The 23,492-nt window shown below is 47.7% G+C and overlaps 1 protein-coding gene, 2 long non-coding RNA genes and 71 other non-coding genes across 76 annotated transcripts in view; 71 read left to right on the top strand and 3 right to left on the bottom strand.

Moving 5' to 3' along the window:
- LOC5505591 (fibrocystin-L) overlaps nucleotides 1-23,492 on the bottom strand; it is a 99,796-nt gene that overhangs the window by 42,350 nt on the left and 33,954 nt on the right. For all 3 annotated transcript variants that reach the window (XM_048729444.1, XM_048729443.1, XM_048729445.1), the window contains 2 exons: nucleotides 23,189-23,409; nucleotides 22,532-22,879 (listed from right to left, as the gene is read on the bottom strand). In XM_048729444.1, coding sequence (XP_048585401.1) covers nucleotides 22,532-22,879; nucleotides 23,189-23,409 — 569 coding nt within the window. The remainder of the gene's footprint in view (nucleotides 1-22,531; nucleotides 22,880-23,188; nucleotides 23,410-23,492) is intronic.
- Nucleotides 151-234, top strand: Trnal-cag. The gene has a single exon. It is a non-coding gene; the product is annotated as a tRNA-Leu (tRNA).
- On the top strand, nucleotides 316-399 carry Trnal-cag. The gene has a single exon. It is a non-coding gene; the product is annotated as a tRNA-Leu (tRNA).
- Nucleotides 1,051-1,134, top strand: Trnal-cag. Its single transcript has one exon. It is a non-coding gene; the product is annotated as a tRNA-Leu (tRNA).
- Trnal-cag lies at nucleotides 1,216-1,299 on the top strand. The gene has a single exon. It is a non-coding gene; the product is annotated as a tRNA-Leu (tRNA).
- On the top strand, nucleotides 1,546-1,629 carry Trnal-cag. The gene has a single exon. It is a non-coding gene; the product is annotated as a tRNA-Leu (tRNA).
- On the top strand, nucleotides 1,710-1,793 carry Trnal-cag. The gene has a single exon. It is a non-coding gene; the product is annotated as a tRNA-Leu (tRNA).
- Nucleotides 2,039-2,122, top strand: Trnal-cag. Its single transcript has one exon. It is a non-coding gene; the product is annotated as a tRNA-Leu (tRNA).
- Trnav-cac lies at nucleotides 2,204-2,287 on the top strand. The gene has a single exon. It is a non-coding gene; the product is annotated as a tRNA-Val (tRNA).
- Nucleotides 2,369-2,452, top strand: Trnal-cag. Its single transcript has one exon. It is a non-coding gene; the product is annotated as a tRNA-Leu (tRNA).
- Nucleotides 2,553-3,137, bottom strand: LOC125568082. Its single transcript, XR_007312064.1, has 2 exons — nucleotides 3,074-3,137; nucleotides 2,553-2,743 (listed from the first exon to the last, which is right to left on the bottom strand). It is a non-coding gene; the product is annotated as an uncharacterized LOC125568082 (long non-coding RNA).
- Trnal-cag lies at nucleotides 2,773-2,856 on the top strand. The gene has a single exon. It is a non-coding gene; the product is annotated as a tRNA-Leu (tRNA).
- Trnal-cag lies at nucleotides 2,938-3,021 on the top strand. The gene has a single exon. It is a non-coding gene; the product is annotated as a tRNA-Leu (tRNA).
- On the top strand, nucleotides 3,103-3,186 carry Trnal-cag. The gene has a single exon. It is a non-coding gene; the product is annotated as a tRNA-Leu (tRNA).
- On the top strand, nucleotides 3,433-3,516 carry Trnal-cag. The gene has a single exon. It is a non-coding gene; the product is annotated as a tRNA-Leu (tRNA).
- Nucleotides 3,763-3,846, top strand: Trnal-cag. Its single transcript has one exon. It is a non-coding gene; the product is annotated as a tRNA-Leu (tRNA).
- On the top strand, nucleotides 3,928-4,011 carry Trnaq-cug. Its single transcript has one exon. It is a non-coding gene; the product is annotated as a tRNA-Gln (tRNA).
- On the top strand, nucleotides 4,093-4,176 carry Trnal-cag. The gene has a single exon. It is a non-coding gene; the product is annotated as a tRNA-Leu (tRNA).
- LOC125568081 lies at nucleotides 4,194-5,770 on the bottom strand. Its single transcript, XR_007312063.1, has 2 exons — nucleotides 5,053-5,770; nucleotides 4,194-4,722 (listed from the first exon to the last, which is right to left on the bottom strand). It is a non-coding gene; the product is annotated as an uncharacterized LOC125568081 (long non-coding RNA).
- Nucleotides 4,422-4,505, top strand: Trnal-cag. Its single transcript has one exon. It is a non-coding gene; the product is annotated as a tRNA-Leu (tRNA).
- On the top strand, nucleotides 4,752-4,835 carry Trnal-cag. Its single transcript has one exon. It is a non-coding gene; the product is annotated as a tRNA-Leu (tRNA).
- Nucleotides 4,917-5,000, top strand: Trnal-cag. Its single transcript has one exon. It is a non-coding gene; the product is annotated as a tRNA-Leu (tRNA).
- Trnal-cag lies at nucleotides 5,082-5,165 on the top strand. The gene has a single exon. It is a non-coding gene; the product is annotated as a tRNA-Leu (tRNA).
- Nucleotides 5,411-5,494, top strand: Trnal-cag. The gene has a single exon. It is a non-coding gene; the product is annotated as a tRNA-Leu (tRNA).
- Trnal-cag lies at nucleotides 5,576-5,659 on the top strand. The gene has a single exon. It is a non-coding gene; the product is annotated as a tRNA-Leu (tRNA).
- On the top strand, nucleotides 6,873-6,956 carry Trnal-cag. Its single transcript has one exon. It is a non-coding gene; the product is annotated as a tRNA-Leu (tRNA).
- Trnal-cag lies at nucleotides 7,203-7,286 on the top strand. The gene has a single exon. It is a non-coding gene; the product is annotated as a tRNA-Leu (tRNA).
- Nucleotides 7,532-7,615, top strand: Trnal-cag. The gene has a single exon. It is a non-coding gene; the product is annotated as a tRNA-Leu (tRNA).
- Nucleotides 7,862-7,945, top strand: Trnal-cag. The gene has a single exon. It is a non-coding gene; the product is annotated as a tRNA-Leu (tRNA).
- Trnal-cag lies at nucleotides 8,357-8,440 on the top strand. Its single transcript has one exon. It is a non-coding gene; the product is annotated as a tRNA-Leu (tRNA).
- Trnal-cag lies at nucleotides 8,687-8,770 on the top strand. The gene has a single exon. It is a non-coding gene; the product is annotated as a tRNA-Leu (tRNA).
- Trnal-cag lies at nucleotides 9,182-9,265 on the top strand. The gene has a single exon. It is a non-coding gene; the product is annotated as a tRNA-Leu (tRNA).
- On the top strand, nucleotides 9,421-9,504 carry Trnal-cag. The gene has a single exon. It is a non-coding gene; the product is annotated as a tRNA-Leu (tRNA).
- On the top strand, nucleotides 9,751-9,834 carry Trnal-cag. The gene has a single exon. It is a non-coding gene; the product is annotated as a tRNA-Leu (tRNA).
- Nucleotides 9,990-10,073, top strand: Trnal-cag. Its single transcript has one exon. It is a non-coding gene; the product is annotated as a tRNA-Leu (tRNA).
- Nucleotides 10,155-10,238, top strand: Trnal-cag. Its single transcript has one exon. It is a non-coding gene; the product is annotated as a tRNA-Leu (tRNA).
- On the top strand, nucleotides 10,320-10,403 carry Trnal-cag. Its single transcript has one exon. It is a non-coding gene; the product is annotated as a tRNA-Leu (tRNA).
- Trnal-cag lies at nucleotides 10,649-10,732 on the top strand. The gene has a single exon. It is a non-coding gene; the product is annotated as a tRNA-Leu (tRNA).
- Nucleotides 10,978-11,061, top strand: Trnal-cag. Its single transcript has one exon. It is a non-coding gene; the product is annotated as a tRNA-Leu (tRNA).
- On the top strand, nucleotides 11,143-11,226 carry Trnal-cag. The gene has a single exon. It is a non-coding gene; the product is annotated as a tRNA-Leu (tRNA).
- Trnal-cag lies at nucleotides 11,472-11,555 on the top strand. The gene has a single exon. It is a non-coding gene; the product is annotated as a tRNA-Leu (tRNA).
- On the top strand, nucleotides 12,207-12,290 carry Trnal-cag. Its single transcript has one exon. It is a non-coding gene; the product is annotated as a tRNA-Leu (tRNA).
- Trnal-cag lies at nucleotides 12,538-12,621 on the top strand. Its single transcript has one exon. It is a non-coding gene; the product is annotated as a tRNA-Leu (tRNA).
- On the top strand, nucleotides 12,868-12,951 carry Trnal-cag. The gene has a single exon. It is a non-coding gene; the product is annotated as a tRNA-Leu (tRNA).
- Nucleotides 13,109-13,192, top strand: Trnal-cag. Its single transcript has one exon. It is a non-coding gene; the product is annotated as a tRNA-Leu (tRNA).
- Nucleotides 13,439-13,522, top strand: Trnal-cag. The gene has a single exon. It is a non-coding gene; the product is annotated as a tRNA-Leu (tRNA).
- Trnal-cag lies at nucleotides 14,099-14,182 on the top strand. Its single transcript has one exon. It is a non-coding gene; the product is annotated as a tRNA-Leu (tRNA).
- Trnal-cag lies at nucleotides 14,338-14,421 on the top strand. Its single transcript has one exon. It is a non-coding gene; the product is annotated as a tRNA-Leu (tRNA).
- Nucleotides 14,668-14,751, top strand: Trnal-cag. The gene has a single exon. It is a non-coding gene; the product is annotated as a tRNA-Leu (tRNA).
- Nucleotides 15,163-15,246, top strand: Trnal-cag. Its single transcript has one exon. It is a non-coding gene; the product is annotated as a tRNA-Leu (tRNA).
- On the top strand, nucleotides 15,402-15,485 carry Trnal-cag. Its single transcript has one exon. It is a non-coding gene; the product is annotated as a tRNA-Leu (tRNA).
- Trnal-cag lies at nucleotides 15,732-15,815 on the top strand. Its single transcript has one exon. It is a non-coding gene; the product is annotated as a tRNA-Leu (tRNA).
- Nucleotides 15,897-15,980, top strand: Trnal-cag. The gene has a single exon. It is a non-coding gene; the product is annotated as a tRNA-Leu (tRNA).
- On the top strand, nucleotides 16,632-16,715 carry Trnal-cag. Its single transcript has one exon. It is a non-coding gene; the product is annotated as a tRNA-Leu (tRNA).
- Trnal-cag lies at nucleotides 16,797-16,880 on the top strand. The gene has a single exon. It is a non-coding gene; the product is annotated as a tRNA-Leu (tRNA).
- Trnal-cag lies at nucleotides 16,962-17,045 on the top strand. Its single transcript has one exon. It is a non-coding gene; the product is annotated as a tRNA-Leu (tRNA).
- Trnal-cag lies at nucleotides 17,457-17,540 on the top strand. The gene has a single exon. It is a non-coding gene; the product is annotated as a tRNA-Leu (tRNA).
- On the top strand, nucleotides 18,026-18,109 carry Trnal-cag. Its single transcript has one exon. It is a non-coding gene; the product is annotated as a tRNA-Leu (tRNA).
- Nucleotides 18,191-18,274, top strand: Trnal-cag. The gene has a single exon. It is a non-coding gene; the product is annotated as a tRNA-Leu (tRNA).
- On the top strand, nucleotides 18,686-18,769 carry Trnal-cag. The gene has a single exon. It is a non-coding gene; the product is annotated as a tRNA-Leu (tRNA).
- On the top strand, nucleotides 18,925-19,008 carry Trnal-cag. Its single transcript has one exon. It is a non-coding gene; the product is annotated as a tRNA-Leu (tRNA).
- On the top strand, nucleotides 19,255-19,338 carry Trnal-cag. The gene has a single exon. It is a non-coding gene; the product is annotated as a tRNA-Leu (tRNA).
- Trnal-cag lies at nucleotides 19,420-19,503 on the top strand. Its single transcript has one exon. It is a non-coding gene; the product is annotated as a tRNA-Leu (tRNA).
- Trnal-cag lies at nucleotides 20,154-20,237 on the top strand. The gene has a single exon. It is a non-coding gene; the product is annotated as a tRNA-Leu (tRNA).
- Nucleotides 20,319-20,402, top strand: Trnal-cag. Its single transcript has one exon. It is a non-coding gene; the product is annotated as a tRNA-Leu (tRNA).
- On the top strand, nucleotides 20,484-20,567 carry Trnal-cag. The gene has a single exon. It is a non-coding gene; the product is annotated as a tRNA-Leu (tRNA).
- Trnal-cag lies at nucleotides 20,649-20,732 on the top strand. Its single transcript has one exon. It is a non-coding gene; the product is annotated as a tRNA-Leu (tRNA).
- On the top strand, nucleotides 20,814-20,897 carry Trnal-cag. The gene has a single exon. It is a non-coding gene; the product is annotated as a tRNA-Leu (tRNA).
- Nucleotides 21,309-21,392, top strand: Trnal-cag. The gene has a single exon. It is a non-coding gene; the product is annotated as a tRNA-Leu (tRNA).
- Trnal-cag lies at nucleotides 21,474-21,557 on the top strand. The gene has a single exon. It is a non-coding gene; the product is annotated as a tRNA-Leu (tRNA).
- On the top strand, nucleotides 21,639-21,722 carry Trnal-cag. The gene has a single exon. It is a non-coding gene; the product is annotated as a tRNA-Leu (tRNA).
- Trnal-cag lies at nucleotides 21,787-21,870 on the top strand. Its single transcript has one exon. It is a non-coding gene; the product is annotated as a tRNA-Leu (tRNA).
- Nucleotides 22,117-22,200, top strand: Trnal-cag. The gene has a single exon. It is a non-coding gene; the product is annotated as a tRNA-Leu (tRNA).
- On the top strand, nucleotides 22,282-22,365 carry Trnal-uag. Its single transcript has one exon. It is a non-coding gene; the product is annotated as a tRNA-Leu (tRNA).

Here is a 23,492-nt window from a genome sequence, read left to right as displayed (position 1 = left end):
CTGTCTAAGGCGCTGCGTTCAGGTCTCAATCTGCTTCTCCAGGGGTGGGTTCGAATCCCACTCCAGACAAAATTTATTTTCTTGCACATTTTCACTCCATGAACAGAGTATCGAATACAACCTCAGAACCAAGGAAGTGAATCCGTAGATATCAGGATGGCCTAGCGGTCTAAGGCGCTGCGTTCAGGTCGCAGTCTGGTTCTCCAGGCGTGGGTTCGAATCCCACTCCTGACTAAAAGTATTTTTTTTCACATTTTCACCCAATGAAAAGAGTAGCGAATGTAACCTCAGAACCAAAGAGATGATTCCGTAGATGTCAGGATGGCCTAGCGGTCTGAGGCGCTGCGTTCAGGTCGCAGTCTGGTTCTCCAGGCGTGGGTTCGAATCCCACTCCTGACAAATATTATTTTCTAGCACATCTTTACTCAATGAACAGAGTACCGAATGTAACCTCAGAACCAAGGAGTTGATTCCGTAGTTGTCAGGATGGCCGAGCGGTCTAAATCGCTGCGTTCAGGTCGCAGTCTCGTTCTTTAGGCGTGGGTTCGAATCCTACTCCTGACAAATATTATTTTCTTGCACATCTTCACTCAATGATCAGAGTACCGAATGTAACCTCAGAAGCAAGGAGGTGATTCCGTAGTTGTCAGGATGGCCGAGCGGTCTAAGGCGCTGCGTTCAGGTGGCAGTCTCGTTCTCCAGACGTGGTTTCGAATCCCACTACTGACATAAGTTATTTTTTTTGCACATTTTCCATTCATGAACAGAGTAGAATCGGCGTGGGTTCGAATCCCACCCCTGACAAAATTTATTTTCTTGCACATTTTCACTCCATGAACAGAGTAGCGAATGTAACCTCAGAACCAGGAAAGTGATTTCGAAGATGTCAGGATGGCCAAGCGGTCTAAGGCGATGCGTTCAGGTCTCAATCTGCTTCTCCAGGCGTGGGTTCGAATCCCACTCCAGACAAAATTTATTTTCTTGCACATTTTCACTTCATGAACAGAGTATCGAATACAACCTCAGAACCAAGGAAGTGAATCCGTAGATGTCAGGATGGCCTAGCGGTCTAAGGCGCTGCGTTCAGGTCGCAGTCTGGTTCTCCAGGCGTGGGTCCGAATCCCACTCCTGACAAATATTATTTTCTTGCACATCTTTACTCAATGAAAAGAGTAGCGAATGTAACCTCAGAACCAAAGAGATGATTCCGTAGATGTCAGGATGGCCGAGCGGTCTAAGGCGCTGCGTTCAGGTCGCAGTCTGGTTCTCCAGGCGTGGTTTCGAATCCCACTCCTGACAAATATTATTTTCTTGCACATCTTCACTTCATGAACATAGTAGCGAGTGCAACCTCAGAACCAGGGAAGCGATTCCGTAGGTGTCAGGATGGCCGAGCGGTCTAAGGCGCTGCTTTCAGGTCGCAATCTGGATCTCCAGGCGTGGGTTAGATTCCCACTCCAGACAAAATTTATTTTCTTGCACATTTTCACTCCATGAACAGAGTATCGAATACAACCTCAGAACCAAGGAAGTGATTCCGTAGTTGTCAGGATGGCCGAGCGGTCTAAGGCGCTGCGTTCAGGTCGCAGTCTGGTTCTCCAGGCGAGGGTTCGAATCCCACTCCTGACAGAATTTTTTTCTTGCACATTTTCACTCAATGAACAGAGTATCGAATACAACATCAGAACCAAGGAAGTGATTCCGTAGATGTCAGGATGGCCGAGCGGTCTAAGGCGCTGCGTTCAGGTCGCAGTCTGGTTCTCCAGACGTGGGTTCGAATCCCACTCCTGACAAAAGTTATTTTTTTGCACATTTTCCCTTCATGAACAGAGTAGCAAGTGCAACCTCAGAACCAGGGAAGCGATTCCGTAGATGTCATGATGGCCGAGCGGTCTAAGCGTTCCGTTCAGGTGGCAATCTTGTTCCCCAGGCATGGGTTCCAATCCCGCTCCTGACAAAATTTATTTTCTTCCACATTTTCAACCCATGAAAAGAGTAGCGAATGTAACCTCAGAACCAAAGAGATGATTCCGTAGATGTCAGGATGGCCGAGCGGTCTAAAGCGCTGCGTTCAGATCGCAGTCTGGTTCAACAGGCGTGGGTTCTAATCCCACTTCTGACAAATATTATTTTCTTGCACATCTTCACTCAATGAACAGAGTACCGAATGTAACCTCAGAACCAAGGAGGTGATTCCGTAGTTGTCAGGATGGCCGAGCGGTCTAAGGCGCTGCGTTCACGTCGCAGTCTCGTTCTCCAGGCGTGGGTTCGAATCCCACTCCTGACAAAATTTATTTTCTTGCACATTTTCACTCCATGAACAGAGTATCGAATACAACATCAGAACCAAGGAAGTGATTCCGTAGATGTCAGGATGGCCGAGCGGTCTAAGGCGCTGCGTTCAGGTCGCAGTCTGGTTCTCCAGACGTGGGTTCGAATCCCACTCCTGACAAAAGTTATTTTTTTGCACATTTTCCCTTCATGAACAATGTAGCATCGGCGTGGGTTCGAATCACACTCCTGACAAAATTTATTTTCTTGCACATTTTCCCTTCATGAACAGAGTAGCAAGTGCAACCTCAGAACCACGGAAGAGATTCCGTAGATGTCAGGATGGCCGAGCGGTCTAAGGCGTTCCGTTCAGGTGGCAATCTGGTTCTCCAGGCGTGGGTTCCAATCCCGCTCCTGCCAAAATGTATTTTCTTGCACATTTTCACTCCATGAACAGAGTATCGAATACAACCTCAGAAACAGGGAAGTGAATCCGTAGATGTCAGGATGGCCTAGCGGTCTAAGGCGCTGCGTTCAGGTCGCAGTCTCGTTCTCCAGGCGTGGGTTCGAATCCCACTCTTGACAAAATTTATTTTCTTGCACATTTTCACTCCATGAACAGAGTACCGAATGTAACCTCAGAACCAAGGTGGTGATTCCGTAGTTGTCAGGATGGCCGAGCGGCCTAAGGCGCTGCGTTCAGGTCGCAGTCTCGTTCTCCAGGCGTGGGTTCTAATCCCACTCCTGACAAAATTTATTTTCTTGCACATTTTCACTCCATGAACAGAGTATCGAATACAACCTCAGAACCAAGGAAGTGATTTCGTAGATGTCAGGATGGCCGAGCGGTCTAAGGCGCTGCGTTCAGGTCGCAGTCTGGTTCTCCAGACGTGGGTTCGAATCCCACTCCTGACAAAAGTTATTTTTTTGCACATTTTCCCTTCATGAACAGAGTAGCAAGTGCAACCTCAGAAGCATTGAAGCGATTCCGTAGATGTCATGATGGCCGAGCGGCCTAAGGCGCTGCGTTCAGGTCGCAGTCTCGTTCTCCAGGCGTGGGTTCTAATCCCACTCCTGACAAAATTTATTTTCTTGCACATTTTCACTCAATGAACAGAGTATCGAATTCAACCTCAGAACCAAGGAAGTGATTCCGTAGATGTCAGGATGGCCGAGCGGTCTAAGGCGCTGCGTTCAGGTAGCAGTCTGGTTCTCCAGACGTGGGTTCGAATCCCACTCCTGACAAAAGTTATTTTTTTGCACATTTTCCCTTCATGAACAGAGTAGCAAGTGCAACCTCAGAACCAAGGAAGAGATTCCGTAGATGTCAGGATGGCCTAGCGGTCTAAGGCGTTCCGTTCAGGTGGCAATCTGGTTCTCCAGGCGTGGGTTCCAATCCCGCTCCTGCCAAAATGTATTTTCTTGCACATTTTCACTCCATGAACAGAGTATCGAATACAACCTCAGAACCAAGGAAGTGATTCCGTAGATGTCAGGATGGCCGAGCGGTCTAAGGCGCTGCGTTCAGGTCGCAGTCTCGTTCTCCAGGCGTGGGTTCGAATTCCACTCTTGACAAAATTTATTTTCTTGCACATTTTCACTCCATGAACAGAGTACCGAATGTAACCTCAGAACCAAGGTGGTGATTCCGTAGTTGTCAGGATGGCCGAGGGGCCTAAGGCGCTGCGTTCTGGTCGCAGTCTCGTTCTCCAGGCGTGGGTTCTAATCCCACTCCTGACAAAATTTATTTTCTTGCACATTTTCACTCCATGAACAGAGTATCGAATACAACCTCAGAACCAAGGAAGTGATTCCGTAGATGTCAGGATGGCCGAGCGGTCTAAGGCGCTGCGTTCAGGTCGCAGTCTGGTTCTCCAGACGTGGGTTCGAATCCCACTCCTGACAAAAGTTATTTTTTTGCACATTTTCCCTTCATGAACAGAGTAGCAAGTGCAACCTCAGAACCAGGAAAGCGATTCCGTAGATGTCATGATGGCCGAGCGGTCTAAACGTTCCGTTCAGGTGGCAATCTGGTTCCCCAGGCGTGGGTTCCAATCCCGCTCCTGACAAAATGTATTTTCTTCCACATTTTCACCCCATGAAAAGAGTAGCGAATGTAACCTCAGAACCAAAGAGATGATTCCGTAGATGTCAGGATGGCCGAGCGGTCTAAGACGCTGCGTTCAGGTCGCAGTCTGGTTCTCCAGACGTGGGTTCGAATCCCACTCCTGACAAAAGTTATTTTTTTGCACATTTTCCCTTCATGAACAGAGTAGCAAGTGCAATCTCAGAACCAAGGAAGAGATTCCGTAGATGTCAGGATGGCCGAGCGGTCTAAGGCGTTCCGTTCAGGTGGCAATCTGGTTCTCCAGGCTTGGGTTCCAATCCCGCTCCTGACAAAATTTATTTTCTTGCACATTTTCACTCCATGAACAGAGTATCGAATACAACCTCAGAAACAGGGAAGTGAATCCGTAGATGTCAGGATGGCCTAGCGGTCTAAGGCGCTGCGTTCAGGTCGCAGTCTGGTTCTCCAAGCGTGGGTTCGAATCCCACTCCTGACAAATATTATTTTCTTGCACTTCTTCAATCAATGAACAGAGTACCGAATGTAACTTCAGAACCAAGGAGGTGATTCCGTAGTTGTCAGGATGGCCGAGCGGTCTAAGGCGCTGCGTTCAGGTCGCACTCTCGTTCCCCAGGCGTGGGTTCGAATCCCACTCCTGACAAAATTGATTTTCTTGCACATTTTCACTCCATGAACAGAGTATCGAATACAACCTCAGAACCAAGGAAGTGATTTCGTAGATGTCAGGATGGCCGAGCGGTCTAAGGCGCTGCGTTCAGGTCGCAGTCTGGTTCTCCAGACGTGGGTTCGAATCCCACTCCTGACAAGAGTAATTTTTTCGCACATTTTCCCTTCATGAACAGAGTAGCAAGTGCAACCTCAGAACCAGGGAAGCGATTCCGTAGATGTCATGATGGCCGAGCGGTCTAAGCGTTCCGTTCAGGTGGCAATCTGGTTCCCCAGGCGTGGGTTCCAATCCCGCTCCTGACAAAATGTATTTTCTTCCACATTTTCACCCCATGAAAAGAGTAGCGAATGTAACCTCAGAACCAAAGAGATGATTCCGTAGATGTCAGGATGGCCGAGCGGTCTAAGGCGCTGCGTTCAGGTCGCAGTCTGGTTCTCCAGGCGTGGGTTCGAATCCCACTCCTGACAAATGTTATTTTCTTGCACATCTTCACTCAATGAACAGAGTACCGAATGTAACCTCAGAACCAAGGAGGTGATTCCGTAGTTGTCAGGATGGCCGAGCGGTCTAAGGCGCTGCGTTCAGGTCGCAGTCTGGTTCTCCAGACGTGGGTTCGAAGCTCACTCCTGACAAAACTTATTTTCTTGCACATTTTCACTCCATGAACAGAGTATCGAATACAACCTCAGAACCAAGGAAGTGAGTTCGTAGATGTCAGGATGGCCGAGCGTTCCCTGCTAGCAGAGGCCTCTTTTCTCTGTATTTCGCTAGGCTGGATTTCGCGAGGAAAAGATACCTCTGCCATGGGTCGAAACTGTTTCTGTTGCGCATGCGTGAGCGTTAATAAGCGACCAACGTGCCAAAACCCGTACCATCGCGCAAAAGCTGTCAATATGCTTTGCATGGGTTTAGTCGGAAATCATGAATCAAACTCCGGTTAGTTCTCCTCTTCGGAAAAAGAAAACAACTGTTCAATTTCAATCACCTAAAACGTCACTAAAAAGATTGAACAACAAACGCAGCAAAGACGAGTTTTGTCTTGTTTGTGGGATTAATTTCAAGACTTCTGGGCAGGCGAGTTTCTTCAATGTAAATATCGCACAGTTGGATTCGAAGAAAATGTTACAAAACTTTTTGGTAAACTTAGATCAGCTATTCCCAGAAGAATATGCAAAACCTGTAAACGGAAGATTGACTCGTTTGTCAAAAGAGAGAAAATTCTGAATGAAGATAAGGCATTGAATGGCTTCTTTTATAATTCGTCGCGTGATATTTCTACGGAGGACGCCGTTTCGAATGCGGGCTTATTATCCGGCAGCGGATATACGTTTCATGCATGCGCTAGTCATTGTGGGCTCAAATAGTGGCCAGTAATTAATGAACGGAGCATGCGCTCTGGATCTCGTCCACGATCGTGGACGGCGGTTTGATCAAACGAACTTGCGACCCATGGCAGAGGTATCTTTTCCACGCGAACGCCAGCCAAGCGAAATACAGAGAAAAGAGGCCTCTGCTAACAGGGAAGGCCGAGCGGTCTAAGGCGCTGCGTTCAGGTCGCAGTCTGGTTCTCCAGACGTGGGTTCGAATCCCACTCCTGACAAAAGTTATTTTTTTGCACATTTTCCCTTCATGAACAGAGTAGCAAGTGCAACATCAGAACCAGGGAAGCGATTCCGTAGATGTCATGATGGCCGAGCGGTCTAAGCGTTCCGTTCAGGTGGCAATCTGGTTCCCCAGGCGTGGGTTCCAATCCCGCTCCTGACAAAATGTATTTTCTTCCACATTTTCACCCCATGAAAAGAGTAGCGAATGTAACCTCAGAACCAAAGAGATGATTCCGTAGATGTCAGGATGGCCGAGCGGTGTAAGGCGCTGCGTTCAGGTCGCAGTCTGGTTCTCCAGGCGTGGGTTCGAATCCCACTCTAGACAAAATTTATTTTCTTGCACATTTTCACTCCATGAACAGAGTACCGAATGTAACCTCAGAACCAAGGTGGTGATTCCGTAGTTGTCAGGATGGCCGAGCGGCCTAAAGCGCTGCGTTCAGGTCGCAGTCTCGTTCTCCAGGCGTAGGTTCTAATCCCACTCCTGACAAAATTTATTTTCTTGCACATTTTCACTCCATGAACAGAGTATCGAATACAACCTCAGAACCAAGGAAGTGATTCCGTAGATGTCAGGATGGCCGAGCGGTCTAAGGCGCTGCGTTCAGGTCGCAGTCTGGTTCTCCAGACGTGGGTTCGAATCCCACTCCTGACAAAAGTTATTTTTTTGCACATTTTCCCTTCATGAACAGAGTAGCAAGTGCAACATCAGAACCAGGGAAGCGATTCCGTAGATGTCATGATGGCCGAGCGGTCTAAGCGTTCCGTTCAGGTGGCAATCTGGTTCCCCAGGCGTGGGTTCCAATCCCGCTCCTGACAAAATGTATTTTCTTCCACATTTTCACCCCATGAAAAGAGTAGCGAATGTAACCTCAGAACCAAAGAGATGATTCCGTAGATGTCAGGATGGCCGAGCGGTGTAAGGCGCTGCGTTCAGGTCGCAGTCTGGTTCTCCAGGCGTGGGTTCGAATCCCACTCTTGACAAAATTTATTTTCTTGCACATTTTCACTCCATGAACAGAGTACCGAATGTAACCTCAGAACCAAGGAGGTGATTCCGTAGTTGTCAGGATGGCCGAGCGGCCTAAGGCGCTGCGTTCAGGTCGCAGTCTCGTTCTCCAGGCGTAGGTTCTAATCCCACTCCTGACAAAATTTATTTTCTTGCACATTTTCACTCCATGAACAGAGTATCGAATACAACCTCAGAACCAAGGAAGTGATTCCGTAGATGTCAGGATGGCCGAGCGGTCTAAGGCGCTGCGTTCAGGTCGCAGTCTGGTTCTCCAGACGTGGGTTCGAATCCCACTCCTGACAAAAGCTATTCTTTTGCACATTTTCCCTTCATGAACAGAGTAGCAAGTGCAACCTCAAAACCAAGGAAGAGATCCCGTAGATGTCAGGATGGCCGAGCGGTCTAAGGCGTTCCGTTCAGGTGGCAATCTGGTTCTCCAGGCGTGGTTTCCAATCCCGCTCCTGCCAAAATGTATTTTCTTGCACATTTTCACTCCATGAACAGAGTATCGAATACAACCTCAGAAACATTGAAGTGAATCCGTAGATGTCAGGATGGCCTAGCGGTCTAAGGCTCTGCGTTCAGGTCACAGTCTGGTTCTCCAGGCGTGGGGTCGAATCCCCCTCCTGACAAATATTATTTTCTAGCACATCTTCACTCAATGAACAGAGTACCGAATGTAACCTCAGAACCAAGGAGGTGATTCCGTAGTTGTCAGGATGGCCGAGCGGCCTAAGGCGCTGCGTTCAGGTCGCAGTCTGGTTCTCCAGGCGTGGGTTCCAATCCCGCTCCTGACAAAATTTATTTTCTTGCACATTTTCACTCCATGAACAGAGTAGCGAATTTAACCTCAGAACCAGGAAAGTGATTTCGAAGATGTCAGGATGGCCAAGCTGTCTAAGGCGCTGCGTTCAGGTCTCAATCTGCTTCTCCAGGGGTGGGTTCGAATCCCACTCCAGACAAAATTTATTTTCTTGCACATTTTCACTCCATGAACAGAGTATCGAATACAACCTCAGAACCAAGGAAGTGAATCCGTAGATATCAGGATGGCCTAGCGGTCTAAGGCGCTGCGTTCAGGTCGCAGTCTGGTTCTCCAGGCGTGGGTTCGAATCCCACTCCTGACAAATATTATTTTCTTGCACATCTTCACTCAATGAACAGAGTACCGAATGTAACCTCAGAACCAAGGAGGTGATTCCGTAGATGTCATGATGGCCGAGCGGTCTAAGGCGCTGCGTTCAGGTCGCAGTCTGGTTCTCCATGCGTGGGTTCCAATCCCGCTCCTGACAAAAAGTATTTTTTTCCACATTTTCACCCAATGAAAAGAGTACCGAATGTAACCTCAGAACCAAGGAGTTGATTCCGTAGTTGTCAGGATGGCCGAGCGGTCTAAATCGCTGCGTTCAGGTCGCAGTCTCGTTCTCCAGGCGTGGGTTCGAATCCTACTCCTGACAAATATTATTTTCTTGAACATTTTCACTCCATGAACAGAGTATCGAATACAACCTCAGAACCAAGGAAGTGATTCCGTAGTTGTCAGGATGGCCGAGCGGTCTAAGGCGCTGCGTTCAGGTGGCAGTCTGGTTCTCCAGACGTGGGTTCGAATCCCACTTATGACAAAAGTTTTTTTTTGCACATTTTCCCTTCATGAACAGAGTAGCATCGGCGTGGGTTCGAATCCCACTCCTGACAAAATATTATTTTCTTGCACATCTTCACTCAATGAACAGAGTACCGAATGTAACCTCAGAACCAAAGAGATGATTCCGTAGATGTCAGGATGGCCTAGCGGTCTAAGGCGCTGCGTTCAGGTCGCAGTCTGGTTCTCCAGGCGTGGGTTCGAATCCCACTCCTGACAAATATTATTTTCTAGCACATCTTTACTCAATGAAAAGAGTACCGAATGTAACCTCAGAACCAAGGAGTTGATTCCGTAGTTGTCAGGATGGCCGAGCGGTCTAAATCGCTGCGTTCAGGTCGCAGTCTCGTTCTCCAGGCGTGGGTTCGAATCACACTCTTGACAAAATTTATTTTCTTGCACATTTTCACTCCATGAACAGAGTATCGAATACAACCTCAGAACCAAGGAAGTGATTCCGTAGATGTCAGGATGGCCGAGCGGTCTAAGGCGCTGCGTTCAGGTCGCAGTCTGGTTCTCCAGACGTGGGTTCGAATCCCACTCCTGACAAAAGTTTTTTTTTGCACGTTTTCCCTTCATGAACAGATTAGCATCGGCGTGGGTTCGAATCCCACTCCTGACAAAATATTATTTTCTTGCACATCTTCACCCCATGAAAAGAGTAGCGAATGTAACCTCAGAACCAAAGAGATGATTCCGTAGATGTCAGGATGGCCTAGCGGTCTAAGGCTCTGCGTTCAGGTCACAGTCTGGTTCTCCAGGCGTGGGGTCGAATCCCACTCCTGACAAATATTATTTTCTAGCACATCTTCACTCAATGAACAGAGTACCGAATGTAACCTCAGAACCAAGGAGGTGATTCCGTAGTTGTCAGGATGGCCCAGCGGCCTAAGGCGCTGCGTTCAGGTCGCAGTCTCGTTCTCCAGGCGTGGGTTCGAATCCCACTCTTGACAAAATTTATTTTCTTGCACATTTTCATTCCATGAACAGAGTATCGAATACAACCTCAGAACCAAGGAAGTGATTCCGTAGATGTCAGGATGGCCGAGCGGTCTAAGGCGCTGCGTTCAGGTCGCAGTCCGGTTCTCCAGACGTGGGTTCGAATCCCACTCCTGACAAAAGTTATTTTTTTGCACATTTTCCCTTCATGAACAGAGTAGCAAGTGCAACCTCAGAACCAGGGAAGCGATTCCGTAGATGTCATGATGGCCGAGCGGTCTAAGCGTTCCGTTCAGGTTGCAGTCTGGTTCCCCAGGCGTGGGTTCCAATCCCGCTCCTGACAAAATGTATTTTCTTCCACATTTTCACCCCATGAAAAGAGATGCGAATGTAACCTCAGAACCAAAGAGATGATTCCGTAGATGTCAGGATGGCCGAGCGGTCTAAGGCGCTGCGTTCAGGTCGCAGTCTGGTTATCCAAGCGTGGGTTCGAATCCCACTCCTGACAAATATTATTTTCTTGCACATCTTCAATCAATGAACAGAGTACCGAATGTAACCTCAGAACCAAGGAGGTGATTCCGTAGTTGTCAGGATGGCCGAGCGGTCTAAGTCGCTGCGTTCAGGTCGCACTCTTGTTCCCCAGGCGTGGGTTCGAATCCCACTCCTGACAAAATTGATTTTCTTGCACATTTTCACTACATGAACAGAGTATCGAATACAACCTCAGAACCAAGGAAGTGTTCCGTAGATATCAGGATGGCCGAGCGGTCTAAGGCGCTGCGTTAAGGTCGCAGTCTCGTTCTCCAGGCGTGGGTTCGAATCTCACTCCTGACAAAATTTATTTTCTTGCACATTTTCACTCCATGAACAGAGTATCGAATACAACCTCAGAACCAAGGAAGTGATTTCGTAGATGTCAGGATGGCCGAGCGGTCTAAGGCGCTGCGTTCAGGTCGCAGTCTGGTTCTCCAGACGTGGGTTCGAATTCCACTCCTGACAAAAGTTATTTTTTTGCACATTTTCCCTTCATGAACAGAATAGCAAGTGCAACCTCAGAACCAGGGAAGCGATTCCGTAGATGTCATGATGGCCGAGCGGTCTAAGCGTTCCGTTCAGGTGGCAATCTGGTTCCCCAGGCGTGGGTTCCAATCCCGCTCCTGACAAAATGTATTTTCTTCCACATTTTCACCCCATGAAAAGAGTAGCGAATGTAACCTCGGAACCAAAGAGATGATTCCGTAGATGTCAGGATGGCCGAGCGGTCTAAGGCGCTGCGTTCAGGTCGCAGTCTCGTTCTCCAGACGTGGGTTCGAATCCCACTCCTGACAAAAGTTATTTTTTTGCACATTTTCCCTTCATGAACAATGTAGCATCGGCGTGGGTTCGAATCATACTCCTGACAAAATTTATTTTCTTGCACATTTTCACTCCATGAACAGAGTAGCGAATGTAACCTCAGAACCAGTAAAGTGATTTCGAAGATGTCAGGATGGCCAAGCGGTCTAAGGCGCTGCGTTGAGGTCTCAATCTGCTTCTCCAGGCGTGGGTTCGAATCCCACTCCTGACAAAATATTATTTTCTTGCACATCTTCACTCAATGAACAGAGTACCGAATGTAACCTCAGAACCAAGGAGGTGATTCCGTAGATGTCATGATGGCCAAGCGGTCTAAAGCGCTGCGTTCAGGTCGCAGTCTGGTTCTCCAGGCGTGGGTTCCAATCCCGCTCCTGACAAAATTTATTTTCTTGCACATTTTCACTCCATGAACAGAGTAGCGAATTTAACCTCAGAACCAGGAAAGTGATTTCGAAGATGTCAGGATGGCCAAGCTGTCTAAGGCGCTGCGTTCAGGTCTCAATCTGCTTCTCCAGGGGTGGGTTCGAATCCCACTCCAGACAAAATTTATTTTCTTGCACATTTTCACTCCATGAACAGAGTATCGAATACAACCTCAGAACCAAGGAAGTGAATCCGTAGATATCAGGATGGCCTAGCGGTCTAAGGCGCTGCGTTCAGGTCGCAGTCTGGTTCTCCAGGCGTGGGTTCGAATCCCACTCCTGACAAATATTATTTTCTTGCACATCTTCACTCAATGAACAGAGTACCGAATGTAACCTCAGAACCAAGGAGGTGATTCCGTAAATGTCATGATGGCCGAGCGGTCTAAGGCGCTGCGTTCAGGTCGCAGTTTGGTTCTCCAGGCGTGGGTTCCAATCCCGCTCCTGACAAAATGTATTTTTTTTCCACATTTTCACCCAATGAAAAGAGTAGCGAATGTAACCTCAGAACCAAAGAGATGATTCCGTAGATGTCAGGATGGCCTAGCGGTCTAAGGCGCTGCGTTCAGGTCGCAGTCTGGTTCTCCAGGCGTGGGTTCGAATCCCACTCCTGACAAATATTATTTTCTAGCACATCTTTACTCAATGAACAGAGTACCGAATGTAACCTCAGAACCAAGGAGTTGATTCCGTAGTTGTCAGGATGGCCGAGCGGTCTAAATCGCTGCGTTCAGGTCGCAGTCTCGTTCTCCAGGCGTGGGTTCGAATCACACTCTTGACAAAATTTATTTTCTTGCACATTTTCACTCCATGAACAGAGTATCGAATACAACCTCAGAACCAAGGAAGTGATTCCGTAGATGTCAGGATGGCCGAGCGGTCTAAGGCGCTGCGTTCAGGTCGCAGTCTTGTTCTCCAGACGTGGGTTCGAATCCCACTCCTGACAAAAGTTTTTTTTTTTGCACATTTTCCCTTCATGAACAGAGTAGCATCGGCGTGGGTTCGAATCCCACTCCTGACAAAATATTATTTTCTTGCACATCTTCACTCAATGAACAGAGTACCGAATGTAACCTCAGAACCAAGGAGGTGATTCCGTAGATGTCATGATGGCCGAGCGGTCTAAGGCGCTGCGTTCAGGTCGCAGTCTGGTTCTCCAGGCGTGGGTTCCAATCCCGCTCCTGACAATATTTATTTTCTTGCACATTTTCACTCCATGAAATGAGTAGCGAATTTAACCTCAGAACCAGGAAAGTGATTTCGAAGATGTCAGGACGGCCAAGCTGTCTAAGGCGCTGCGTTCAGGTCTCAATCTGCTTCTCCAGGGGTGGGTTCGAATCCCACTCCAGACAAAATTTATTTTCTTGCACATTTTCACTCCATGAACAGAGTATCGAATACAACCTCAGAACCAAGGAAGTGAATCCGTAGATATCAGGATGGCCTAGCGGTCTAAGGCGCTGCGTTCAGGTCGCAGTCTGGTTCTCCAGGCGTGGGTTCGAATCCCACTCCTGACAAATATTATTTTCTTGCACATCTTCACTCAATGAACAGAGTACCGAATGTAACCTCAGAACCAAGGAGGTGATTCCGTAGATGTCATGATGGCCGAGCGGTCTAAGGCGCTGCGTTCAGGTCGCAGTCTGGTTCTCCATGCGTGGGTTCCAATCCCGCTCCTGACAAAATGTATTTTATTCCACATTTTCACCCAATAAAAAGAGTAGCGAATGTAACCTCAGAACCAAAGAGATGATTCCGTAGATGTCAGGATGGCCTAGCGGTCTAAATCGCTGCGTTCAGGTCGCAGTCTCGTTCTACAGGCGTGGGTTCGAATCCCACTCTTGACAAAATTTATTTTTTTGAACATTTTCACTCCATGAACAGAGTATCGAATACAACCTCAGAACCAAGGAAGTGATTCCGTAGATGCCAGGATGGCCGAGCGGTCTAAATCGCTGCGTTCAGGTCGCATTCTCGTTCTCCAGGCGTGGGTTCGAATCCCACTCTTGACAAAATTTAATTTCTTGCACATTTTCACTCCATGAACAGAGTATCGAATACAACCTCAGAACCAAAGAAGTGATTCCGTAGATGTCAGGATGGCCGAGCGGTCTAAGGCGCTGCGTTCAGGTCGCAGTCTGGTTCTCCAGACGTGGGTTCGAATCCCACTCCTGACAAAAGTTTTTTTTTGCACATTTTCCCTTCATGAACAGAGTAGCATCGGCGTGGGTTCGAATCCCACTCCTGACAAAAAATTATTTTCTTGCACATCTTCACTCAATGAACAGAGTACCGAATGTAACCTCAGAACCAAGGAGGTGATTCCGTAGATGTCATGATGGCCGAGCGGTCTAAGGCGCTGCGTTCAGGTCGCAGTCTGGTTCTCCAGGCGTGGGTTCCAATCCCGCTCCTGACAAAATTTATTTTCTTGCACATTTTCACTCCATGAACAGAGTAGCGAATTTAACCTCAGAACCAGGAAAGTGATTTCGAAGATGTCAGGATGGCCAAGCTGTCTAAGGCGCTGCGTTCAGGTCTCAATCTGCTTCTCCAGGGGTGGGTTCGAATCCCACTCCAGACAAAATTTATTTTCTTGCACATTTTCACTCCATGAACAGAGTATCGAATACAACCTCAGAACCAAGGAAGTGAATCCGTAGATATCAGGATGGCCTAGCGGTCTAAGGCGCTGCGTTCAGGTCGCAGTCTGGTTCTCCAGGCGTGGGTTCGAATCCCACTCCTGACAAATATTATTTTCTTGCACATCTTCACTCAATGAACAGAGTACCGAATGTAACCTCAGAACCAAGGAGGTGATTCCGTAGATGTCATGATGGCCGAGCGGTCTAAGGCGCTGCGTTCAGGTCGCAGTCTGGTTCTCCATGCGTGGGTTCCAATCCCGCTCCTGACAAAAAGTATTTTTTTCCACATTTTCACCCAATGAAAAGAGTACCGAATGTAACCTCAGAACCAAGGAGTTGATTCCGTAGTTGTCAGGATGGCCGAGCGGTCTAAATCGCTGCGTTCAGGTCGCAGTCTCGTTCTCCAGGCGTGGGTTCGAATCCTACTCCTGACAAATATTATTTTCTTGAACATTTTCACTCCATGAACAGAGTATCGAATACAACCTCAGAACCAAGGAAGTGATTCCGTAGTTGTCAGGATGGCCGAGCGGTCTAAGGCGCTGCGTTCAGGTGGCAGTCTGGTTCTCCAGACGTGGGTTCGAATCCCACTTATGACAAAAGTTTTTTTTTGCACATTTTCCCTTCATGAACAGAGTAGCATCGGCGTGGGTTCGAATCCCACTCCTGACAAAATATTATTTTCTTGCACATCTTCACTCAATGAACAGAGTACCGAATGTAACCTCAGAACCAAGGAGGTGATTCCGTAGATGTCATGATGGCCGAGCGGTCTAAGGCGCTGCGTTCAGGTCGCAGTCTGGTTCTCCAGGCGTGGGTTCCAATCCCGCTCCTGACAAAATTTATTTTCTTGCACATTTTCACTCCATGAACAGAGTAGCGAATTTAACCTCAGAACCAGGAAAGTGATTTCGAAGATGTCAGTATGGCCAAGCTGTCTAAGGCGCTGCGTTCAGGTCTCAATCTGCTTCTCCAGGGGTGGGTTCGAATCCCACTCCAGACAAAATTTATTTTCTTGCACATTTTCACTCCATGAACAGAGTATCGAATACAACCTCAGAACCAAGGAAGTGAATCCGTAGATATCAGGATGGCCTAGCGGTCTAAGGCGCTGCGTTCAGGTCGCAGTCTGGTTCTCCAGGCGTGGGTTCGAATCCCACTCCTGACTAAAAGTATTTTTTTTCACATTTTCACCCAATGAAAAGAGTAGCGAATGTAACCTCAGAACCAAAGAGATGATTCCGTAGATGTCAGGATGGCCTAGCGGTCTGAGGCGCTGCGTTCAGGTCGCAGTCTGGTTCTCCAGGCGTGGGTTCGAATCCCACTCCTGACAAATATTATTTTCTAGCACATCTTTACTCAATGAACAGAGTACCGAATGTAACCTCAGAACCAAGGAGTTGATTCCGTAGTTGTCAGGATGGCCGAGCGGTCTAAATCGCTGCGTTCAGGTCGCAGTCTCGTTCTTTAGGCGTGGGTTCGAATCCTACTCCTGACAAATATTATTTTCTTGCACATCTTCACTCAATGATCAGAGTACCGAATGTAACCTCAGAAGCAAGGAGGTGATTCCGTAGTTGTCAGGATGGCCGAGCGGTCTAAGGCGCTGCGTTCAGGTGGCAGTCTCGTTCTCCAGACGTGGTTTCGAATCCCACTACTGACATAAGTTATTTTTTTTGCACATTTTCCATTCATGAACAGAGTAGAATCGGCGTGGGTTCGAATCCCACCCCTGACAAAATTTATTTTCTTGCACATTTTCACTCCATGAACAGAGTAGCGAATGTAACCTCAGAACCAGGAAAGTGATTTCGAAGATGTCAGGATGGCCAAGCGGTCTAAGGCGATGCGTTCAGGTCTCAATCTGCTTCTCCAGGCGTGGGTTCGAATCCCACTCCAGACAAAATTTATTTTCTTGCACATTTTCACTTCATGAACAGAGTATCGAATACAACCTCAGAACCAAGGAAGTGAATCCGTAGATGTCAGGATGGCCTAGCGGTCTAAGGCGCTGCGTTCAGGTCGCAGTCTGGTTCTCCAGGCGTGGGTCCGAATCCCACTCCTGACAAATATTATTTTCTTGCACATCTTTACTCAATGAAAAGAGTAGCGAATGTAACCTCAGAACCAAAGAGATGATTCCGTAGATGTCAGGATGGCCGAGCGGTCTAAGGCGCTGCGTTCAGGTCGCAGTCTGGTTCTCCAGGCGTGGTTTCGAATCCCACTCCTGACAAATATTATTTTCTTGCACATCTTCACTCAATGAACAGAGTACCGAATGTAATCTCAGAACCAAGGAGGTGATTCCGTAGATGTCAGGATGGCCGAGCGGTCTAAGGCGGTGCGTTCAGGTCGCAGTCTGGTTCTCCAGGCGTGGGTTCGAATCCCACTCCTGACAAATATTATTTTCTTGCACATCTTCACTCAATGAACAGAGTACCGAATGTAACCTCAGAACCAAGGAGGTGATTCCGTAGATGTCATGATGGCCGAGCGGTCTAAGGCGCTGCGTTCAGGTCGCAGTCTGGTTCTCCATGCGTGGGTTCCAATCCCGCTCCTGACAAAAAGTATTTTTTTCCACATTTTCACCCAATGAAAAGAGTACCGAATGTAACCTCAGAACCAAGGAGTTGATTCCGTAGTTGTCAGGATGGCCGAGCGGTCTAAATCGCTGCGTTCAGGTCGCAGTCTCGTTCTCCAGGCGTGGGTTCGAATCCTACTCCTGACAAATATTATTTTCTTGAACATTTTCACTCCATGAACAGAGTATCGAATACAACCTCAGAACCAAGGAAGTGATTCCGTAGTTGTCAGGATGGCCGAGCGGTCTAAGGCGCTGCGTTCAGGTGGCAGTCTGGTTCTCCAGACGTGGGTTCGAATCCCACTTATGACAAAAGTTTTTTTTTGCACATTTTCCCTTCATGAACAGAGTAGCATCGGCGTGGGTTCGAATCCCACTCCTGACAAAATATTATTTTCTTGCACATCTTCACTCAATGAACAGAGTACCGAATGTAACCTCAGAACCAAGGAGGTGATTCCGTAGATGTCATGATGGCCGAGCGGTCTAAGGCGCTGCGTTCAGGTCGCAGTATGGTTCTCCAGGCGTGGGTTCCAATCCCGCTCCTGACAAAATTTATTTTCTTGCACATTTTCACTCCATGAACAGAGTAGCGAATTTAACCTTAGAACCAGGAAAGTGATTTCGAAGATGTCAGGATGGCCAAGCTGTCTAAGGCGCTGCGTTCAGGTCTCAATCTGCTTCTCCAGGGGTGGGTTCGAATCCCACTCCAGACAAAATTTATTTTCTTGCACATTTTCACTCCATGAACAGAGTATCGAATACAACCTCAGAACCAAGGAAGTGAATCCGTAGATATCAGGATGGCCTAGCGGTCTAAGGCGCTGCGTTCAGGTCGCAGTCTGGTTCTCCAGGCGTGGGTTCGAATCCCACTCCAGACAAAATTTATTTTCTTGCACATTTTCACTCCATGAACAGAGTATCGAATACAACCTCAGAACCAAGGAAGTGAATCCGTAGATATCAGGATGGCCTAGCGGTCTAAGGCGCTGCGTTCAGGTCGCAGTCTGGTTCTCCAGGCGTGGGTTCGAATCCCACTCCTGACAAATATTATTTTCTTGCACATCTTCACTCAATGAACAGAGTACCGAATGTAACCTCAGAACCAAGGAGGTGATTCCGTAGATGTCATGATGGCCGAGCGGTCTAAGGCGCTGCGTTCAGGTCGCAGTCTGGTTCTCCATGCGTGGGTTCCAATCCCGCTCCTGACAAAAAGTATTTTTTTCCACATTTTCACCCAATGAAAAGAGTACCGAATGTAACCTCAGAACCAAGGAGTTGATTCCGTAGTTGTCAGGATGGCCGAGCGGTCTAAATCGCTGCGTTCAGGTCGCAGTCTCGTTCTCCAGGCGTGGGTTCGAATCCTACTCCTGACAAATATTATTTTCTTGAACATTTTCACTCCATGAACAGAGTATCGAATACAACCTCAGAACCAAGGAAGTGATTCCGTAGTTGTCAGGATGGCCGAGCGGTCTAAGGCGCTGCGTTCAGGTGGCAGTCTGGTTCTCCAGACGTGGGTTCGAATCCCACTTATGACAAAAGTTTTTTTTTGCACATTTTCCCTTCATGAACAGAGTAGCATCGGCGTGGGTTCGAATCCCACTCCTGACAAAATATTATTTTCTTGCACATCTTCACTCAATGAACAGAGTACCGAATGTAACCTCAGAACCAAGGAGGTGATTCCGTAGATGTCATGATGGCCGAGCGGTCTAAGGCGCTGCGTTCAGGTCGCAGTCTGGTTTTCCAGGCGTGGGTTCCAATCCCGCTCCTGACAAAATTTATTTTCTTGCACATTTTCACTCCATGAACAGAGTAGCGAATTTAACCTCAGAACCAGGAAAGTGATTTAGAAGATGTCAGGATGGCCAAGCTGTCTAAGGCGCTGCGTTCAGGTCTCAATCTGCTTCTCCAGGGGTGGGTTCGAATCCCACTCCAGACAAAATTTATTTTCTTGCACATTTTCACTCCATGAACAGAGTATCGAATACAACCTCAGAACCAAGGAAGTGAATCCGTAGATATCAGGATGGCCTAGCGGTCTAAGGCGCTGCGTTCAGGTCGCAGTCTGTTTCTCCAGGCGTGGGTTCGAATCCCACTCCTGACAAAAAGTATTTTTTTCCACATTTTCACCCAATGAAAAGAGTAGCGAATGTAACCTCAGAACCAAAGAGATGATTCCGTAGATGTCAGGATGGCCTAGCGGTCTAAGGCGCTGCGTTCAGGTCGCAGTCTGGTTCTCCAGGCGTGGGTTCGAATCCCACTCCTGACAAATATTATTTTCTAGCACATCTTTACTCAATGAACAGAGTACCGAATGTAACCTCAGAACCAAGGAGTTGATTCCGTAGTTGTCAGGATGGCCGAGCGGTCTAAATCGCTGCGTTCAGGTCGCAGTCTCGTTCTCCAGGCGTGGGTTCGAATCCTACTCCTGACAAATATTATTTTCTTGCACATCTTCACTCAATGATCAGAGTACCGAATGTAACCTCAGAAGCAAGGAGGTGATTCCGTAGTTGTCAGGATGGCCGAGCGGTCTAAGGCGCTGCGTTCAGGTGGCAGTCTCGTTCTCCAGACGTGGTTTCGAATCCCACTACTGACATAAGTTATTTTTTTGCACATTTTCCATTCATGAACAGAGTAGAATCGGCGTGGGTTCGAATCCCACCCCTGACAAAATTTATTTTCTTGCACATTTTCACTCCATGAACAGAGTAGCGAATGTAACCTCAGAACCAGGAAAGTGATTTCGAAGATGTCAGGATGGCCAAGCGGTCTAAGGCGATGCGTTCAGGTCTCAATCTGCTTCTCCAGGCGTGGGTTCGAATCCCACTCCAGACAAAATTTATTTTCTTGCACATTTTCACTTCATGAACAGAGTATCGAATACAACCTCAGAACCAAGGAAGTGAATCCGTAGATGTCAGGATGGCCTAGCGGTCTAAGGCGCTGCGTTCAGGTCGCAGTCTGGTTCTCCAGGCGTGGGTCCGAATCCCACTCCTGACAAATATTATTTTCTTGCACATCTTTACTCAATGAAAAGAGTAGCGAATGTAACCTCAGAACCAAAGAGATGATTCCGTAGATGTCAGGATGGCCGAGCGGTCTAAGGCGCTGCGTTCAGGTCGCAGTCTGGTTCTCCAGGCGTGGTTTCGAATCCCACTCCTGACAAATATTATTTTCTTGCACATCTTCACTCAATGAACAGAGTACCGAATGTAATCTCAGAACCAAGGAGGTGATTCCGTAGATGTCAGGATGGCCGAGCGGTCTAAGGCGGTGCGTTCAGGTCGCAGTCTGGTTCTCCAGGCGTGGGTTTGAATCCTACTCCTGACAAATATTATTTTCTTGCACATCTTCACTCAATGAACAGAGTACCGAATGTAATCTCAGAACCAAGGAGGTGATTCCGTAGATGTCAGAATGGCCGAGCGGTCTAAGGCGCTGCGTTCAGGTCGCAGTCTGGTTCTCCAGGCGTGGTTTCGAATCCCACTCCTGACAAATATTATTTTCTTGCACATCTTCACTCAATGAACAGAGTACCGAATGTAATCTCAGAACCAAGGAGGTGATTCCGTAGATGTCAGGATGGCCGAGCGGTCTAAGGCGCTGCGTTCAGGTCGCAGTCTGGTTCTCCAGACGTGGGTTCGAATCCCACTTCAGACAAAAGTTATTTTTTTGCACATTTTCCCTTCATGAACAGAGTAGCAAGTGCAACCTCAAGACCAGGGAAGCGATTCCGTAGGTGTCATGATGGCCGAGCGGTCTAAGGCGTTCCGTTCAGGTGGCAATCTGGTTCTCCAGGCGTGGGTTCCAATCCCGCTCCTGACAAAATGTATTTTCTTCCACATTTTCACCCCATGAAAAGAGTAGCGAATGTAACCTCAGAACCAAAGAGATGATTCCGTAGATGTCAGGATGGCCGAGCGGTCTAAGGCGCTGAGTTCAGGTCGCAGTCTGGTTCTCCAGTCGTGGGTTTGAATCCTACTCCTGACAAATATTATTTTCTTGCACATCTTCACTCAATGAACAGAGTACCGAATGTAACCTCAGAACCAAGGAGTTGGTTCCGTAGTTGTCAGGATGGCCGAGCGGTCTAAGGCGCTGCGTTCAGGTCGCAGTCTGGTTCTCCAGGCGTGGGTTCGAATCCCACTCCACACAAAATTTATTTTCTTGTACATTTTCACTCCATGAACAGAGTAGCGAATGTAACCTCAGAACCAAAGAGATGATTCCGTAGATGTCAGGATGGCCGAGCGGTCTAAGGCGCTGCGTTCAGGTCGCAGTCTGGTTCTCCAGGCGTGGGTTCGAATCCCACTCCTGACAAATATTATTTTCTTGCACATCTTCACTCAATGAACAGAGTACCGAATGTAACCCCAGAACCAAGGAGGTGATTCCGTAGTTGTCAGGATGGCCGAGCGGTCTAAGGCGCTGCGTTCAGGTCGCAGTCTCGTTCTCCAGGCGTGGGTTCGAATCCCACTCCTGACAAAATTTATTTTCTTGCACATTTTCACTCCATGAACAGAGTAGCCAGGGAAGTGATTCCGTAGATGTCAGGATGGCCGAGCGGTCTAAGGCGCTGCGTTCAGGTCGCAGTCTCGTTCTCCAGGCGTGGGTTCGAATCCCACTCCTGACAAAATTTATTTTCTTGCACATTTTCCCTTCATGAACAGAGTAGCAAGTGTAACCTCAGAACCAGGGAAGCGATTCCGTAGATGTAATGATGGCCGAGCGGTCTAAGGCGTTCCGTTCAGGTGGCAATCTGGTTCTCCAGGCGTGGGTTCCAATCCCGCTCCTGAAAAAATGTATTTTCTTCCACATTTTCACCCCATGAAAAGAGTAGCGAATGTAACCTCAGAACCAAAGAGATGATTCCGTAGATGTCAGGATGGCCGAGCGGTCTAAGGCGCTGCGTTCAGGTAGCAGTCTGGTTCTCCAGGCGTGGGTTCGAATCCTACTCCTGACAAATATTATTTTCTTGCACATTTTCACTCCATGAACAGAGTATCGAATACAACCTCAGAACCAAGGAAGTGATTCAGTAGATGTCAGGATGGCCTAGCGGTCTAAGGCGCTGCGTTTAGGTCGCAGTCTGGTTCTCCAGGCGTGGGTTCGAATCTCACTTCTTACAAAATTTATTTTCTTGCACATTTTCATTCAATGAAAAAAGTGGCGAATGCAAACTCAGAACAACTTCTTAACTTTCACCCATTTATTACACATTTTCGTTTCAGGAAAGAAATGTATAGAAAACTTAAACGTCAATTTTATATTTTGTTGTTTAAATTTTGACTTACCAGCTTTATTGTCAATAAATGCTGAATCCTGCAGCATAATACTTGAAGATGAGTGAGTGAATATACCATAATCCCAGTTTTTCCAGCTGGTAAAGCCTGCTAGCCGGGTGCAACCCTTCCATCCGCCACCGTACCCGATGTGAATACCATGAAGGCATGTGTGCGCAACATTTTCGCGCCAGTCAGTCTTTCTATCAGTGCCATGACAACGTTCTCCCCGGATGTTAAAACCGATCCTCTCACTGCCAGCCGCGGCATTATTACGCAATACAATATCACGTGAGTTTTGCAGCTCGAAAAGTGCACTCCAAAGAAAGTTTTGCTTCTCTTTTCTTCCTTTATATGTTGCTGTAAATAGAACGTAATGGAATGAGGTCGGTGTGAATAGAGGGTTTTCTGCTTTGAATTTTGAAGTAATTGACATCGGTAAGAATGGTGCTGATCAATGTCTACTAATATATCATGTCTTAGTATAGTCATCACCCAGTAGAAGCCCTTTAAGAATGGTGCTTTTCTTTTGAAAAACAAAATAAGTCAAGCCGCTACTATATGGAAGCAGCAGTTCTCCACCTATTTGCTCTTACTCTTCTGACTATACAAACGACACGAGTTTCCGTTACAAATTATTAAGATAAAGCTTATATATTCCACGCTTACCTGGTGCAACGCAGAGTACGGCCAGATTGTGAATGAGCCGGTGGCCTGCTCCCTCTACCCTAACAGCCGAGCCGACCGTGTGGTGAATCACGTTGTTTTCCACGAGCAGCCCATCGACGCCGAACACACCAAGGCCCGTGTTGTAGCCATGATGGAAGGAGTTACCGCGCACGTACGATAGCAAGGAGAGGGAGGAGATGCCCACAAAAACCAGGGAGTACCTATGGAGGTGATATAAATTTTATTGGCTAAGCGTGGTTATTCATACCCTGGCACCTTAGAAGAAAGTGTGGTCAAAACGAGG

Source organism: Nematostella vectensis, chromosome 6, assembly GCF_932526225.1.
Source record: "Nematostella vectensis chromosome 6, jaNemVect1.1, whole genome shotgun sequence".
NCBI lineage: Eukaryota > Metazoa > Cnidaria > Anthozoa > Actiniaria > Edwardsiidae > Nematostella > Nematostella vectensis.
This window is presented reverse-complemented; position numbering and strand designations above follow the sequence as displayed.